The sequence below is a fragment of the Falco cherrug genome, chromosome 10 (genome assembly GCF_023634085.1).
Source record: "Falco cherrug isolate bFalChe1 chromosome 10, bFalChe1.pri, whole genome shotgun sequence".
Taxonomy (NCBI): domain Eukaryota; kingdom Metazoa; phylum Chordata; class Aves; order Falconiformes; family Falconidae; genus Falco; species Falco cherrug.
The window spans coordinates 7427908-7446089 of record NC_073706.1 but is presented as its reverse complement, the minus strand read 5'-3'; the positions used below and the strand labels follow the sequence as shown (position 1 = coordinate 7446089).

Here is an 18182-nt window from a genome sequence, read left to right as displayed (position 1 = left end):
GGCAGTACTCAGGTCACCACTGGATACCAAAAGAATGAAACTCCTTTCAAATTACAACTGCGTCCATATCGTTAGCAATATGTAATGTCTATTGTAGACAAAGTCCCTTACAGTTTACAGTCTTAAGACTCATTCTTTCACAAAGAAGTATTTCAGCTACCGTTTATAAAAGATCTTATTTACAAAGCGAACTTAACAGATTTAGCGTGTCTCCTGCTATCTAATGGTGAATTGCATTTCTTCCATGTTGGATTCTGTTCCACCAGGAAGTCTGGTAACATGAACCCAAGTATTACAGTTCACAATGAAACATCAGCCCATTCCATTACAGAAAATAACCTGATATGCTCTTATGTTTTGAAAGTTTCCTTCTCATACATTTTCTTTCTTAGGTGCTCATGCAAATAATACCAAGATAAAGCCAACACAGTTTTTGTGGACCCAAACTGTGAGCATATATTAAATCTTTTCAAGGTTATTTACATTAGATTCTGATATTATTAATCAATTATTTCAGCAACCTGTGAAATATCAGACAAAAATTAGCCAGGGAATTGTACAGCATTGAATTCACTGCTATCCAGCAGTAACGTGAAACCCTGGGTCTATCTGCTGCATCCCCCAGTTCACTGAAGGGCAAAGAGAAAGCAGCGCAGCAATATTTGTCATACCATATCGTGGCAAGATTCTACATCCTTTCCAATTCCATGGCTGATCAGTGGTGGCTGAGAGGAACAGTTTATAAGAGATACAAACTCATTCTTGTTATTTTTTGGAAAGTCTTTATATTCAACCTGAAGAAAAGAGAAGGATTTAGTTCTTTTCAGTTAACCAAGTACAGGAAATATCACAAGTGCAACAGATTATTTACACATATATGTGAAGTGGAGCCTTACTTTTAATCATTCTGTCAGCCAGTAGAACCATTTAGTTTGAAGTGTGACTTTACTTGCAATGTTTTTTAGTAATCATGAGAGCTCTGCAAGCCTTCTGAATAAAAGTGGCTACTTAATGATTGTTGCTGGGACTCTTATTGTGATCATAACTATCTGTATTTAAAGTTTTCCCTATTACTCTTCTTAATCTGCTGAGCTCCTTTAACATATTAATATAGGAACTTGCATGCAATTCTGATTAAAGGGATGAAACACAAGAAAATGTACAGCTTACAGCAAATGGTAATATACGAACGATTACTCAAAAAACTGACTTCAGATCAGCTAAGTTCAAATTCATACAAGGTTTGGGAGTAGCCCTGAATTAAGGCTGAGGATGCAGTACAGACATGCACATTTGAAAACTAAATTAAAAAGCTGTAAAATTCTGTACATTTCATAGGTAAAATAAAATATTTAGACAAATTTCAGCTTAACAAGCAGCCTCAGAATACGTCAGTCACCAGCAGAACTACAAAGCTTTAGAACAAACAACAGGCTGGACCAGTTTGGATAGCTTTGGAAGAAATCTTGCAAAGCTGAGCTTTTACCTGGATTCCTTGAACATTGGAAAGATAGTCCAGCTGCTCAGAGGGCCTAGTGAGTGGTCCGTGGGGTACGTGGCCTGATGAGTTGTTATTCTTTAATATGGTCTCAGCAGTAGGAGAAGTACCACCATACAATAGCTCTCTAGCAATCATTGCTGTTACTGTAGCCTTGGCAGGATTTGGGGCTGCCCTACTGAACTCTTTGGTGTGGTGTCCTTGATTGGCTCCTACAGCTTGTGCAACCTCAGGGACCATAGGAAGAATTCCAGCAGGAAGCTGCTGATGGCTGAGATAAGGCATCCTAAACTCATCTTCTTTATTACCTGAGAAGAGAGAGGTACATACGAAACAGACGCTAGCTATTTCTGAGGCCTTCTGCAGGCACGTGAAGGCATATACAGGCATCAAAGGCCAGTTTTGAAAAAAGATTGTTTCAAATTACTTTTGAAATGCTAACGAACTTAGCAAGCTTGATTTGCCTTTGGTGGGTCAGAGATTCAGCATCATCAAAACGTGACTGCTTACTGAATAAATCATTCAGGGCAACACCTGCATCTGTCAAAAGAGCACCTTTACCTCCGGGAGCAGCTTCTCCAGGTTAGTCAAGCTTACAGACACCTCAGACAGTTGCAACCACATTCTAGATGCATCTTTTGGTTTCAGAATTTTTTATGTCATTATTTAAACTGTAGGAGCAAATAATGAAACCACAGAATGGCCAGAGCCACTGTTGAATATTGTAAAGACAGTGCCAGATAGTCCACAAAGTTTAAACTGCGTATTGTGAAAATGTCAACAGGTAGATAAGGTTAAATGTAACACTAGCACGGTATGAGGAAGCAAGAAATACTATTTACAGCAAATATGCCACCACAGTCAATTGATAGCAATTTATTGACGTTATGGTGTAAGTTATATTTAAGAGGGATAAGAACAGCTTTTTACAGGGGAGACATATACACAGAACTGTGGAGGAAAACTACAGAGGTGTGCTAAAGAAAGGCGGCAAAGACAGTGCCACTGAAAGGAGGAGTCACTGTTATGGCAGAACAGATTGAAGTTCAGCAGGACTGAGCTGTTTCAAGTCTAAGGCTGAAAATCGTAACTTGTAGATGGGAGAAAGCAGGGATGGCAAAGTTTGAATAAGAAGTCAGGAAGTTTACCTAAGATCTTACAGATGCAGTAAAATGTTACTCAAGTCCAAGTCAATCCCAACTATTTATCATTTAAACCACAAAACTGTACTTCAACACATAAAGCACCTGAAATGTACTATTCAGAACAGAAATACATTGCAAGAGACAAACCTTCCCTAACGGCTCCTCCCCACAGTTTACATTAGAGAAAGCCAACCCTGCATACTGGGTGGGCAGGTCTGGGGGTTTGTTGTTCCAGACAGGCATCTGTGGATCTGACCACTACAACCACCAACTGTCTGAAATAAATGCAGGCACAGCTCCTTGCTCTCTCAGTCATGAGAGACCAAGCGCAGGTGAAGAGGTTGCTGTGTACTACAAAGCCATTCTTTCCTTCTCCAACTCTGCTTTAGGAAGACCAGTTTCAGTTAGTACTGACACCCTTCCTCGTCTTCGTCCCAGGAAAAGCCTTCAACATACTGCAGTTATTCCTCAACATCTGTAAGGCGACAGGGCCAAACAACACAGCTAACTCTGCCCCAACAAATTCAGCACCAGCCTCCCATCGCAGCTCTGCCTCAGGCTTAAGAGTGACATTTCTGGGGCATCTTCTAACCTGCAACTGTTCTTCCAAATCCAGAAGGCTATTCCCAGCTGGCAGAAACCCCAACCCTTTTCCCAGGGAATCTGCTCCCATCCTCATTTGAACCCTACACCAGAGAAGTGTTCTGAGCCCTACACCAGAGAAGTGTTCTGCTGAGCCGAAGAGGCTGATCTCTCCTCCTCCCCTTACCTTTTCCCCCCCAGAAATTACCCCCACTTCACTCCTGCTGTTGGTAGGAGGAGCCTGGTCCCTGGATCAGAACCAAGCTCAGTTCTGAACTGAGTCCCCCGAAAGCTCCAGACACAGATTAAATCCTGCCCCAAGACCCCTCAGATCGAGGTAAGACAAGCTCAGACACTGCAGGCGGCAGCAACTGCACCTCCACAAACTGCTTGACCGACCTGCTAGCACACACATGCTTGTGGCTCAGCTACCTACCCCCTCCCCTGAGCAGGAGGCCAAGCAGGCCGAATACTGTATGACTTGGGAGGAATAAACTCTTAGAGATTTGAACAAAAACTTCCCAAGGGGTAGATTTAGTTTGCAAGCCAGCAGCGGCACACCTCTGCTCATTCCTGCAGTGTGTTAAATGACACTGTTGAAGTGACAGAGAAACATCTTACATACACACACACACGGGCCAACCGGGCCAGGCTTCTTTCAGTAAAGTCACTTACTAGTTGAAGTCTCTTCAGAGCCCGGCTCAAAGAAGGTTACTTTTCTTCCATCGCCCGGTTTCTTCACTGGTGTCTTAAAAATAAAAGGAAAAAAGCCACACACACAATAAGCCTCTAAAACTTCTTTTCCTCCCCCAAGATTTAAAGTTTTCAAGATGAAGGTGATCTGTATAGTCAAAATTTTACTGAAAATTTTATTATTCAGAGACCTCAATTATTACATAGCTACCAAGAAGTGACAAGTTCAGTGATTCTTATTCACTGAAAGACTAAAACTCTCTACAGACCTCTGAAGTGGTATTAAGAACAGAGATACTGAGAACTAGATACCATAATAAAGCCAGTTAAACCAACGTTAGTTATTGGTCTTGCTGAGAACGACATACTGGACACAAATGAGCACATGCATGAAAAGGAGGAAACTAGAACCAGACTCACTATTTTAACTCCCTGGCAACATCTGCTACAGCAGGAGGAGAATGCAAGGCTCAGGCACCCACCAAAGAAAGAGACCTGTAACAAGCTTCCAGCTGCAACTGGCGATAAGGCTGTGTAAAACCAGTGCTACTACATCTCAACACCTACATGTCTGCAAGATTCTAAGACCAATACATCCATTATCACAAGTGTTGAGCCATTCCATAAAGAAGAAATACACTGTTAGCCTTCTAATGAGACTTTGATTTACTTGCGAAACTGAACCCCTGATCTATCTAAACGACACTATTTTTTAGAGCAGTCACCTTCATACAACTGCTTCCTGGCTAGGGCTGAAAGTATGAACTTACCACACTGTCACTGCCTTGCAAAACTGCTACCGTTTCAACTCAGCTGCTGCTGTAGTGCTAAACAGCAGTTGATTCTTAAAGACTCTTACCTTCTCTTCTGTCTTTAATGCTGGCTTTGGAGGTTGAGGTTGAGGGACTTTGAAACCTAGAAGTTCCAACATATTTTCAGCTGCGTTGCGTTTAGCAACTTTCTTGTTTGTGCCCATTCCTTCAGCTGTGTGTACACCAACTTTCACCTGTGCAAAAGAAGAAGAAAATACCAAATCAATTCTTAAACAGCAGTATGAAGATTCACTTATTAGGGATGTGTGTCTTGAGCACACCGTAAGTCACAAAAAAGTTCAAGTGATCATTATTCTAAGCAAGCTGTCATTCATTATCAACGATCCTTGGCCTCCAAGCACAAAAAACCCGAACAGAAGTGACACAAACAACTGTATTTCATCATCTCACCTTGGCAACAGCCTAAATACTCAAAACTGGTATCACAGCAGATACAGGCTAAGTTACAGGTTTAGCAGATTTACCAATGCAAAGAAAGCAATTAATTTTCCTGTTTTGGCCAGGATAGGAGAGGGGTGTGGAGAATGCACTTAATTATTAGAGGCAAGCAGATATTCAGTATTAAAAATATTACTATGCTACTGGGATTTGCAATGCAGATTACAAAAACTGCTGCACAGTAAAGCAACACACCAAAACTCAGGGGAAGGAGGAAATGAAGGAGACCCAGGTTCATGTTAATAGATTCTACATTACAAAATATAAGCATCTCAGTATCTCTTAATGGAATATTAATATTCTTGTTAATTAAAACATTAGGTGGTTACAACATAGACTTCTGGTGCCCTATGCAATTTTTTTAAAACATGATTCAGATCACTTTTCTTGAACCTTTTCCTTTCTAGAATATAGCCCACTACATATTTTCTTAATAAACTTCATGGAGATTTGGCCATAATCCCATTAACTTTGCATATCATCATGACCACCTGATTACCATGAGCCAAAAACAAAACAAAAAACCAACCAACCAACAACAACAGAAAAAGACACCACAGCCACGCAACTAGATTTCTCAAATTAACATACAAACCTGCATAACAAACTCCCTGCGCCTTGGAAGACCACGTTCTGTGATGAGCATGTACTCTGGCTCCTTCTCTTTCTTGGCCTGTTGTATCTGGGCAAGTCTGCTAATGGGGTTCATTCCTTGACCATATTCTGGACTTGTTTGCAGCTATGCAGAACAGTGTTTAGGAAATAAGCCAAAATTTGTGAATATTTGGTTTAATAGACAAAATGCAGCATGCCATTGAAATCACTCATCTCTAGAATTTTAAAAAAACTGAAATAAAAGTTGTTTAATGAAACTGTCACAGGCAAAGAGAAACACTCAAATTATTTGGCTCTGCTGTCACAGTTGACCACATATAACCTACCACTGGTAATAGTTTTACAAGTTCTAATCCTGCTATATTAGAAGGGACAGGCTTGCAGGAGAACTTGCACAAGCAAAATCATGCAAAACCCAAAGCTGTAAAGTCTAAGGCTTGAAAGTCAGAGCTTCATTTTTATGTGCCACTTATTTTTTATAAGGTTTCTCTTTTATCCTGAATTTACTGTGGAAGCAAAATATAATTTCATTTGTAGTACCAAACTGCTGATAAATGTTGAGCAGTTGAAGAGTGTTTACTATTACCTCAGAAATGCCTTCTCATCTGATGATTATTATTAACAGGCAGATTTCCAGTCTCTTACCTTCACTATTGACTTTGTTTTCTTTTTGATTCGTGGCTTCATTTTCTCAACCGTAGGAAGGGGTGGCAATTTTTTCAGTTCTTCTAGGACTGCTATTGCAGCATTTTTCTTTGAGATCTTCTTGCTCTTTCCTTCACCTTCACCCATGAATTCTCCAACTGACACCTTGGTTACAAAGCTCTTCATATGGGGAGGCCCACTTTCCTTGGTCACCTGTTTCAGAGGGAAAAACTGAGTGAAAGCGTGATAAACACATATTAAAAATGGTAGGGCACATTGTTTACAGCAAACTTCTCTCAAGAACTATGGATAAAGAGTTTTTACATTCTCATACAATCCAGAAAGTAGAGATGTAAATCATACTCTAATAACATAATCCCACCCAAACCAAATATACGCGTACTTTAAGAACATCAGATGCAGCAAGCAGTAAACAGTATTTAAATGTAAGTCATTAACCCATCTTACTTAATTTACTGATGCACCCTTTCAATATTAAAATATGACTGTTCTATTTCATCAGTGTGTACTGCCACACAATTAACATCACCTCATTAAATACATCACGTTACAGTAATAGAACATTGCAGAGAAAGCAATTCTTTAGGATCCAGCATTTTAGTTCAGAAATCAAGAATTCTGGAGACATCCAAGAGATAGCTGCCTACTACAGATTTAATCTTCTAACTCCATTGATAACACGTCATACTTCAAAATATCCATAAAGTCAAAAAGTAAGAACGAATTAAGAACTTCCACCACAACTGGCTTTGTGTGACTATATTTTTACCAGTGATGCTCAGGCTAATCTGCAATAATTGAAAGCTTCATGGCAAATTTCATAGAATGGTTTTAGAAGCAATTTAGCTACACACCATTGCATTTTCTTACTATAAGAATTCAGATAGTTGACTTAAATGTTACTCTGCCAGCTCAGGAAAGCAGCATGATAAATTAATATTTTAGTGAAACAGAGATGCTCCTATGGAAGCTATTGATTTAAGATAAGTAAAATGATCAAGGAGGGGCAAAGAGGCAGCAAGCAGCCAGGCCAAAGGGAAAGGAAAGTAAGATGCACATGAGGTCACCTCATGGCAAGAAAAGAAACCTATTTGTGAGATTCTGCAACTTGCGGGTAGTCCATATCAGTGTTTAATTAAGCAAATACTTCCATAAATGTCTTTCAGAGTGAGCTATGCTCTTTTGCCTCGACTCTGCACTTCAATGTTCTAACCATTATGTGGAGTTGTGTTTTATTTGTTCGCTGTAATACTGATTTTTCAAAAAGCTTGGAAAAAAGATTGCACAGACAACCACAGCATAGCTGTTCACTCATGTTATGATTTTAGTGCATGAATATGTGAACAGGTGGATTTTTCTTTTTACCATAAAGTAAATGGTACTTCACTTTACCATATAAACGCCAAGACAATCAGGGTGACTGTCAAAAGTAAAAGTGTATCCACAACTAACAAGACATGTTAAAAGTCAGTTGTTCGGGTTATCTAGAAGAAACTCAACTTAATGTGTACCCTTAATATTCTAATAAAAACAAATCTAAAGCTTGTAAAATAAACATACCTCAAAATTCACAGGCAAGTTCCTTTTAAGTGCAATCTCAAAAACTTGGCTTATTTCAGATTTATTGAGATTTTCATCATCTGGTTCTTTTCCGTTAACCTAAAAGAAGCATACTCTATTTAAAATAAAGATCCTATTAAATTGAATTTTATCCATCCAACCAGTTTACTGAACTTTCAAAATTTTAAGTAGTCTAACCTTGACTGCCATTTTACGTGAATGTGTAGAAATGCAGCACACATACTACAGAATTGAAACTTAAAAAGCTTATTTAAGGTGTATGTGTAAAAGCTAGCAAACCTTCATATTTTCACGTGCTCGTTACAGGAAAGAACAAATGGAATAAGGGCCAATAGGTTTAAAAATCTATTTATATAAAAACAAACTGAAGTGTTAAATGAACCGATTTCCAAATGGAAGTACCTTTATGAAATACAATTTTCATATACTGATTGGACATTTGTACCAAAAGCACTAAAGACAGTATCAGATAAGAGAAAGGGCAGGAAAAATAAAGATTCTGAGAATGGGACCAATGTGAATAAAGGATGGCTAATTAGATCCTGGCATAGCCCTGTCTTTTAACATGCTCCCTTGTAAGTGCTTTGTCTACAGAAATTTTTTTTTTTTCTCATCTGAAGAACATACTATCAGGAACTTGCCTTATATCAAATGGTGTACATCTCTGAGAACTTACACCTGCTAGGAGGACAGCAGTGCCAGGTGAAGCTTACCTACAGGCACTTCTACGTATCTCCAGGTAAAATTTTGATTGTGATTCCAAAAATGTCTTCACTGATGTTGGGATCAACATGAACTAAGAGGCATGGTAACAGCAACAGAGAAATTTTAAGACTAAGTGTCCAGCAGTGATATTGGAAAGATTATGATAAAGATGAACAGCAACAATTTCACCAATTATATCATGCCACAATACTAGTTATGCAACCAGGTAACAAAAATGATTTAAAGATTTTATTGGAGCAGCAGAAATATGCTAGAGAGCTCTCATTGATTAAAGCTAGTTTTGATGGTAGCAAGCATCCCCAATGTCTGTTACTAACAAGCCAGATTAAAACACGAGGAAATTTTTTTCCCACCACCTTAAGCAGGCTCTTCCCATCTCAGAAAAAAAAAAAAAAATTAGTAAAATTCATCTGTGGTTTTCACTCCTCCCACTGTCCCATCAAATTTCACAATGTTCTTATGGGTTGACCTTGTATTTCAGGTTTGGGCTGCGAACAGTTCAAAGAGCACATACAGCCCAACACCCTTTCACAACCGGTAACATCCGCGACTTCTGATCCCACTACTCTATCCAGTCTCCACAGCCTCTACGCAGAGGTGTACATAAAGCAAACTTCAGGTCTGTGAAAACTGAGACCACATGATGGCACCAATCCCACAGGAGCGAGGCAGATGCACTGTGCATTACACTGCATGAGAAACGTGGAGGCAACACCTACGCTAGAGGAACCATACTATACCTCAGCAGAAGGCACAACGCAGGTAAAAATTGTCAAAACCAAGATTGAATACAGGAGTCAAAAGTCTTGATCATCATATTCTAAAACCTATTTCAAATGCAATTGGTAAGTTCAAAAGGAATAGCATCATACACCCAGAAAAATATTTGAACTACTAAGGTCTTATTTTATTACAGTCTATGTGTTATAGCAAGTTTACTACCAGCATCTATAGGAATGATCTGTCACTACCCTTACTGTCAAAAAATTAGCACAATCATTTTATTTACAAGTATTTTTCCCCTCCTTGTAACTTCAGATATATTCTAGTTTTTCAGATTCCACCATTTTTCCTTACGAAGGTGACCAGGACTTCTCTTTATTGAGTTAGATTTTTCCCATTTAATACCCTTCCAATACAATACAAATAAATAGTATGAAATTATTTGCTCTATTACGGTATATATTCTTGACATATTCCAAGTGTGTTCACACGGTGTAAAATACAGGTACTTTTCTTCAATACCTTTATCTAAAAAGAGTAAATTAATAGCAAAATAACAATTAACAGCTATTCTATTGATTCCTTTGCCTCTACTTGAGTTCTGGATCAGTTTATTTTATAAATAAAAAATAATCATATACACACACTCTCTTTACTCTTTCCCTGCACCCATCAAGGCAGATCATCTATAAAGTCTGCTTGTAAAGTAGTTTGCACATATGCATAGACTAAATTCTCCAAGGAATCTACGCTACTAAATCAGAATGAGACCACAAATATAAGCATTTAATGCTCTTAGCTCTCATCAAATTCTTAAAATCCATCTCTAACAAGTGAAAAAAAAAGTCACAGAAGGAAACAAAAGCAATAGATTAAAAAACTCCCAAGCAAACTGCAAAAGTAATATACTCCTTTAAAAGGGATTCACCCTTTTCTAGGAACTCTTTCAACATGCACTTCTTCAAAGACTGCTTATAAGCAAAATTACGAAAACCAGTGGAGTTGCTGATAAGAACGACGTTGATTTCAACATAGCTATCAGTCTGACTATATTCTTCCACGTTAAGGGTATAAAGAGCAACTGCTATTTACCAAACAAGTGGGCAAAAAACATAGAAGAAATTCTGGTTTTCGTGTCTTCAGGTAAAAGTTAGAATTCCTGTCTGAGAACTGTGCTAGAAAGCATAGCCGCCTATGTTTTCAAAGCTTTAAAATCAATGCTTTATTATCTCTGTCTTTGAATATGCAAAGTAACACCATCCTGTGACTTGTCAGTGTGTCTCAACTCCAGCAGTCGGACCAATTTAGGCTGGTCCTTTGGAGGTCTCCTACTACAGCCTCCCACTCAAAGCAGAGCAGACTGAAATTAAATTGGGTTGTTCAGGCAGGACTTTGTCCAGTTGAGAGCTATGGTCATTCTTACCCTTAAAGCCCAAGAATTTTATTCAGCAATTTCTTCTTAGAATCACACAGTCATTTAGCTTGGAAAGGACCTTTAAGATCACCGAGTCCAACCATTATTAAGCACTGAATATTTTCTAATTTAAAAATACAAGACTAAAATCCTGTAAATACAACAATCTTAAAAAAAAACTTACAAAATTACACCCTCCCCCCCAAAATACAAAAGTTCAAGTTTAAGTACATTCTGTTTACACAGACACACACAAATGGGATATATAAAATTACATACATTTAAAAGGAAAATTACTGGCAACATCAAATGACAGGTAGGAAGTATCAGGATTATGTCTGCTTGTGAAATCAATTTGTCTCCACTGTATCCATGCATTATAAAACATCCCTTACGCTACCATATCCTTCAAGGACCTTGCCTCACTGAATGCAAGAGCGAACAGTGCTCACTTAGCAGTAAAATCTTCCTTATTTTATCTTCCTCTAGCCTAGTGCAAAATGCTGTTACAAAAACAGCAGTTCCCTCAGACATTCCTAAAACTACAGTATTTGAAAGCCACAAATATTCACAAACTTAGCATTTAAATACCAAACGTTAAATTAAGATCTGATTTATCCGAGTACTTATTATAAAACAGTACTCTCTGTTCAAAGGATTGCTCTCCTTAGGCATAGCTGCATTTCTTCCTGTTCATTCTGTAGAGAAGTCAAATATAAATAGAAAAAATAACATGAGAAATGCATGTTTCTTGTGAAACGTATAGCAGGGTCAAGGCAGCACTCAGCTCCCAGCAAGCCTGCAACTATTTTATTAATAAAATAATTATCCCTTCGTGCAATCTCTTGCATCATTCACAACAGTATTTCCCTTATCACGTCACTAAAAAATAAAATTAAAAAAAAAAAAGGAGCGATTCTGTAGGTTTATTTCCTTCACCTCTCAATTTACACCCCTTACATGAGATATCCTATAGAAAAGGATACGTGGTCATGTAAAGACAATTGCAGCGCGTGTTCTTAAGACCTCATATATTACTCAACATTAAACAAAACTCCACAAATATTCAGAAAGCCACTTGTACAGAAGCATTTCTAAAAAAGTGAACAGAAAATAATTCACTTGCATGTGATCCTATTATTTTCTGCAGAGTTTGACTCCTTGGATCCAGTACACAGAACTTTGCTACCTGAGGCAGAAAAGTGGCTGATGACAGTAGTTACCTTTTACAAGGGAGAGTGCAAAAAGAGGAGGTTACACACCACTGAAACAGAATGACAATACTCAGGAATTTGGGGTTCCCCCGCACCGACTGGGAACATTCCCCGCAGGCTTGCCCTCTCCTGCATGAAGACCTCCAGCTTGTCCCTGACCACACTCTGCCTATCACCAGTTCCAGATTTCGGTACAGAACTCATCTCCACTCTTTCAGCCTCTATTCCCAGTATCACTCTCTTCTCCCCAACAACATGTGTACTCCCTTGACCCTTAGTAGCCTCCATCACCCAATAATCTACATTCCTCCAGGAGAGCCTTCTGTCACCTGAACCACCACCATGGCCTCCTAGGCCTCCTACCTGAACCACCAGGTCCAGTGGTTTTGCCCAATTATCTGGGCAATGTTCTCTCCTGCAAACACACTTAAAGTTGTAACTCAGTGTTCCTTAGTTTCACAACACATTTCCTCAGTCCTCTTGCTCTGCCATTCCTGGTAGTTCCCAGTTATTTTTTTTTTTTCTCCTAGCCTGAGAACCCTTGTTACCTTCTTGCCCAATTCTTCATTTTCGACCTTTCTCAGCACATAGCCAGACTCCGTATCCAGCAAGTTCTCACGCTCCCCAGATTGTAAGTTATCCATCTAACCTTCACTCCCCGTTCCTCACCTCTCCAGCAATGCCATAGTCTCTCTTGCTTCTAGGTTTGTATTGCATGGCCTTCTCCTCAACACGATCTAGATGCCAGCAAGGAGTACATCAACAGATCTCTTGCTCTTAGTTCTAACGTCAAGCCTTCGTAACTCAAACAGGTGTAATATGCCCGTAAGGGAAAGACTAAATACACTCTCTGTAGTAGTCACTGGCCAGTCAGCCAGCACATACCGAGGGGGTGCCCGCATCCAGCCAGCCCCGGAAGCTGTAATGCGTGTGCACGCAATGAGACGTTCTGTCTAAAGCAACTTAACAAAACAGCATCAAAAAATACCAGTAAGAGGGTCTTGGAATGGAAAATGCTGGGCAGTCACAAATATACGGAGAGATAAGAATTTGCTTTTTACATTCACACCAAGATGTGCACATGAGTTCATGACTTCCACAAACTTCCTGCTCTTCTAGAGCTTCCATGGCTTCTCCAAAAGCACACAGGAATTTTGCCCAGGAAGCAAACCTATGTCTGATTTCTGATGTCTGATTTCTGTGTTGCCCATACTGGAATGCAAGTACCCCATTTACACACTTCTACAGAACTTTGTATATGATCTGTACCTGGTAAGTTCCTATCTATGCTTCCAGTGCTCATATCTGACAGAGGTCTATAGCATTGCTGTGGAAAAATATGACAGCAAAAGAATTAACAACTTCATTTGGGAAAACTCTAGTTCCATAGAAATTTATGTTTTTAAATCAAACTGTGTCTATTAACACAAGTAGGTCAACACTACTACACAGAATTAAATTTCACAACTGTCACCTTCCTCTCAATAAGGAAAAAAATCTGCAATATTATCTCAGTTTCTTAGCAATTTATGCTTACAATACTAAGATTAATTCCCACCTCAGGTTTCTCAGGCAAGGGCTCATTCTGCAGAACTTTCAGTGCTTTAGCAGCTGCATCGTGCTTAGCAGCTTGTCTTGTTCTTCCTTTCCCATGGAATTGCTGCCCTCCAATTGAAAGCTCAACTTGATAAAGTAAGGGCCCAACAGGAAATGGGTAAAAGTACCTGCCCAGAAAGAGAAAGAAATAAGCAAACAGTTTGGCCTACAAAGGACACAGAAGTGTAAGTTATACACGGATGAGTCTCTTGGATATTAGTAACCACGACTCAGCACCGAAGCAGTAGTATTAAAAAGCCGAATTTTGTTTTAAAGTCTACAAGATTTTAGGGAGACACTTTTGAAACAGAGTATCAACATTTCTTATTTTACAATACCAACACATTTCTAAGGAACTAAAATAAAGACAATGTAACTAGGCTTTTACAGACTTGGCAGGTCAGTAAGTTTTGAATTCTCAATTCCTATGCCCATATAAAATTCTTTCAACTGAAGCTTTAATTTAAATAGCTTTAGAAAAAGAATCAAACTGTTTTATTCACTTCTGCTTTTACACAGAAAGGAAATGCAAGAAATATTTAGCTATTTACTTCATGACGCTTGCTATATCTGAATGTCCTCAAAACCACTTAATCATTTGGTTCAGTTCCCTTTTTCCAATCCTTCCTCTCCCCCCAAAGAAAAAACCCATAAATAAGACAAATTGCAGATATTAATGGGGTGTACTTATCAAAACCTTTTGCCTCATAAGCTGGCTACGTTTCAAGCTGAGTACCCCTTTAAGGGATGTCATACCTGCAGCTAGTTTTCAGAATATAGCATCAAAGCAGTCGGACAAAGTGAAAGGTCAAAGATATGAGACTGCAAAAACAAAAAATTAAACAATACATACCGTGGAGGATAAGTACCACCTCTCATAGTGTAGTTGTAAGTGGATCTCATCCCTGTATAAGGATCGATAGGTTTGTACATAGGTTTCTTTCCCAGCTTCATGCAAAGTGCATTTAACTCCACTGTGGGGGTTACACTGTCTAAATAAAAAGGAATATAAAAAGAGTTGTCCAACTGTCACAAGGAACTGAAAAAATCTAAACTCTTACGCTGCCCCAAAGCAGACAAAAACGAGCTCAAGATTTGCCACATGCAGTATCTTAAAATGAATGAATTCCGAACAGAAATGGTAATGAACACAAAGAAAGTCAGTCTATATGATGCATATTAAATTAACAGCTTAGCAGAGCTGTGACAAATCCTGTTAGAAAAAAGTGATTTTTTAAATTTTGCTTTAAACTTGTGAAGCTTTCAATTTGTTTATTTTTACATTTAATTTTTTGTTTTCTCTTGACCTAAGAAGTGTTTTTATGACTCTTCACTTTCAAATTGCAGCCGGACTTTCCAAAGGAAGGTATATTACTAACTCAGGCTATAAACATTTCTCTCAATGCAGATACCGTGTGGATGAAGAACTGACTCCCTGACTACTCTTATTTAAAAAAAACCACAGTCATGTAAAGGGTCATTTTTTTCTATCACAGGCCTCACTGGCTCAAAAACCAGTGTGTACTGTAGTTAAAAGGCAATTGCCAAAAGAAAATTAAATGATGGCACAGATTCACAGACAAAATAAGTAATTACTAGCTTCTACTCTTTTCATATTGACTGTACAAAGTGTTTCTAAAGAAAGAATTTAGGTGATACCAGAATACAACTGGCACAAAAGGTAAGTTTTCACCTTTGCTGAACATACCAATGCTATCCCAATAGCTTTGAATTCAAGTGACTGAGAGTAAATGCTAAACAAGCACCCACGCAGCTGAGATATGAAGCTAGTTCATACTTAATTTTACATTGTAAATGTACCTTAAAAGCAATCTTATTACTAAGTTCCCTAAACACAGTGAACTACAACTTAAATGCTTTTATACAAATCAACATGTATTATTATTTGAAGTACAAATGATGCAAATTCCAAAGTTCTGATCAAATTCCTCAACACAAATTTAAAAGTTTCAGGTTTTAGGTTTGGGTTTTTTTTTAATTTGCCTTTTTTTTAAGCAAATATTTCCAAAGAAATCTTTATTGTGAAACTTCTGAATTATCCTGTCAGAATTGCCAAACACATTCATCTGCCCATGCAGAAGATTATTCTTTGCTGTGACCAAATTCCTCATGGTTTTTTGTTTCTTGGGTTTTTTTATGTTTGGAATTTTTTTTAACTTAGTTTTCCTCTTTTTAAGATTAGGATAAACATCTTTTCCAGGATTTCACCAAGTGTTACCAGACAGTAAGTTAAGCAGCCTGAATGACTTGATGGGAAAACCCTACACTTCTAACTTGTTAATGTGACGATTTTTATCATGTTGCCTACAACAATCAAAGATTAAATCAAGGTTTGTTCTCACAAAACCTGACAAATGCCATTGTTAAATACACAGAATCACAGTTTTTATTCATCCTTATGCAACTGTAAAATACATACCAAAACTAGAAAGGTGTAAACTATATTTTTATTTTTTTAAAATCGGTTTGTTGTGGCATATACCTGGATTCTTGCCTTCACTACGAGATGGACGAGCCGTAGGCTTAGGGAATTTTGTCCCTTCCAAAGCTTTGGCAGCTGCCGCATGTTGCGCTTTTTTAATACTAGTTCCTTCAGCTTCCCAGTGCTGGTCCCCAAGAGTCAGTTGCACTGTAAACACCTCAAAAATAGAAAACATGAATTTTATTATGAGCTGCTTCAGAATTCACATAATCTATTAGTCCCTCTTATACAAAACAATGAGTTTTTTAGGATGCAAAAGTTGAGAATATGGTAATCAAAGCTTTCCACAACTACCATGTCATCTCCAGATTTTAAACACTTTGGACATTGATAGGAGTTCCCCGATTACCAAATTAAGAATTTCACAGTAATTGTAGCTAGCAAGTATCCTGTGCACTGCACGACATCGTATAGGCTAAAAAAAAAAAAAAAAAAAAGACACGATGTGTACAGAGGTGGCAGCTACATGGACAGCTGGGGTGCCAACATTACTCGGAATGGCAGCCTTGAAATTCAGACTTTACATAACTCAATTCTTGCTTTAATACTGTTGGGTTTTTTTAATGGTGTTTTTCAGAAGTTTGAAGAAAAGTAAGTTCACACTGCACCATAAAAGCTTCTACATGTCCACAGGTGAGCACAAGCCTATGTGATTATAGAGCAAAGTTCTGTGGCACTTCTTTTTAAGTATGTGGGATAAGGAAGGATATATATTGCCCTAAATTTTCACAAATTAATCAGACATCAGCAAGCCAAGGTCTCTCTAGTAATTAAATTAAGTTTAATTTCAATCAGAATGAAAACACAACTGAACAGATGCTCTGAACGTTATTCCAATACTTCTTGTAAGTTCAGAGCTTGCCTCCTTTGCACACTGAAGCTGACATTATACTTATTTTGGACAAAAGATTTTTAGTTCTTGACATTATTCAATTCCAAGGCAATTCCTCTAACACAACAAACACTGCTCCAGGAAACACCTTACGGAGACAAAGTCAGATTAGACGCATCCCAGGCTGATCTTCCTTGTATGCCCTGACCTCAGTTCTCCTACAATAAGAGATCTTCAGTGAGGATTAAGAAGTTCAGTAATGCCAAGTCCCTTCTTCAGTGTTCTTTGAAGTAATACAAACTGCCTGTATATTTGTTGCATTCCCGAGAAACCACCTCTCTGCATATGAACAGAACACCAAAGGAATTGTATATTACCGAGATTTTGACACATTGTAAAAAATATGCCACGATACGGGATGCATCCACATGCCGGTCTACCCTAGGCATTCATATATTCCCACTGTGAAGAACTAAAGACCATTTTGCTAAAATAACTGTTCCAGAACAGATGAATGTTCAGTGCTGTTCAATCATACTGTACTTCAGGCATCAAAGAACATATCTCAAGACCTTTGTTTTCCAAATAATGGCCAATTAGGACAGAAAGGTTCACTTTATTTACAATCAAAACAGAGCAACAGCCAAGCAATGTTCAATTATGATGTGCATAAGAGAGAACAACTCTTAATTTTAAGTAGTAAAACTTATCCCAGCATGTCAACAAATACAGATTTGTACCTTGCCAAGTACATAGACACAAAAGCACTACAACTCCTTATAGAGCATTCTTCCTAAAGAAATGTAATTGCCATAAATCTTCCAGCATCTCATGAGCCAATGTGGACTAAGGAACTATTTTAATCATTTAAAGTTGGTGGGATTCATCTCAAAACATTAATATGCACCACAGGAAGAACACAGAAAATTTGCAGAACAGGCAAGACATAGGACAAAAGCTTAACATCATACTAGAAGGTGACTGTATAAAGATCATCCATACTTAATACAAAATTTTCTAGCAAAGGATGCAACGGACAAACCTTGCTTTATTAAAGTCAAAGTATCTCGCAATGGAGCTAACATAAATCACTCTTGAAAAAAGGTAAGTAGTAGGTAAGTTC

At 38.2% G+C, this 18182-nt stretch overlaps 1 protein-coding gene across 10 annotated transcripts in view; it reads right to left on the bottom strand.

Moving 5' to 3' along the window:
* The window catches only part of STAU1 (staufen double-stranded RNA binding protein 1), a 32824-nt gene that overhangs the window by 2632 nt on the left and 12010 nt on the right, over window positions 1–18182 (bottom strand). For 4 of the 10 annotated variants that reach the window (XM_055721984.1, XM_055721987.1, XM_055721982.1 and 1 more), the window contains 10 exons: window positions 16228–16384; window positions 14578–14716; window positions 13687–13852; window positions 8031–8129; window positions 6450–6680; window positions 5785–5928; window positions 4778–4924; window positions 3901–3973; window positions 1487–1806; window positions 672–794 (listed from right to left, as the gene is read on the bottom strand). In XM_055721984.1, the coding sequence (XP_055577959.1) occupies window positions 672–794; window positions 1487–1806; window positions 3901–3973; window positions 4778–4924; window positions 5785–5928; window positions 6450–6680; window positions 8031–8129; window positions 13687–13852; window positions 14578–14716; window positions 16228–16384 (1599 nt within the window). The remainder of the gene's footprint in view (window positions 1–671; window positions 795–1486; window positions 1807–3900; window positions 3974–4777; window positions 4925–5784; window positions 5929–6449; window positions 6681–8030; window positions 8130–13686; window positions 13853–14577; window positions 14717–16227; window positions 16385–18182) is intronic. The other 6 variants (XM_055721985.1, XM_055721986.1, XM_055721989.1 and 3 more) reach the window with 3 other exon arrangements.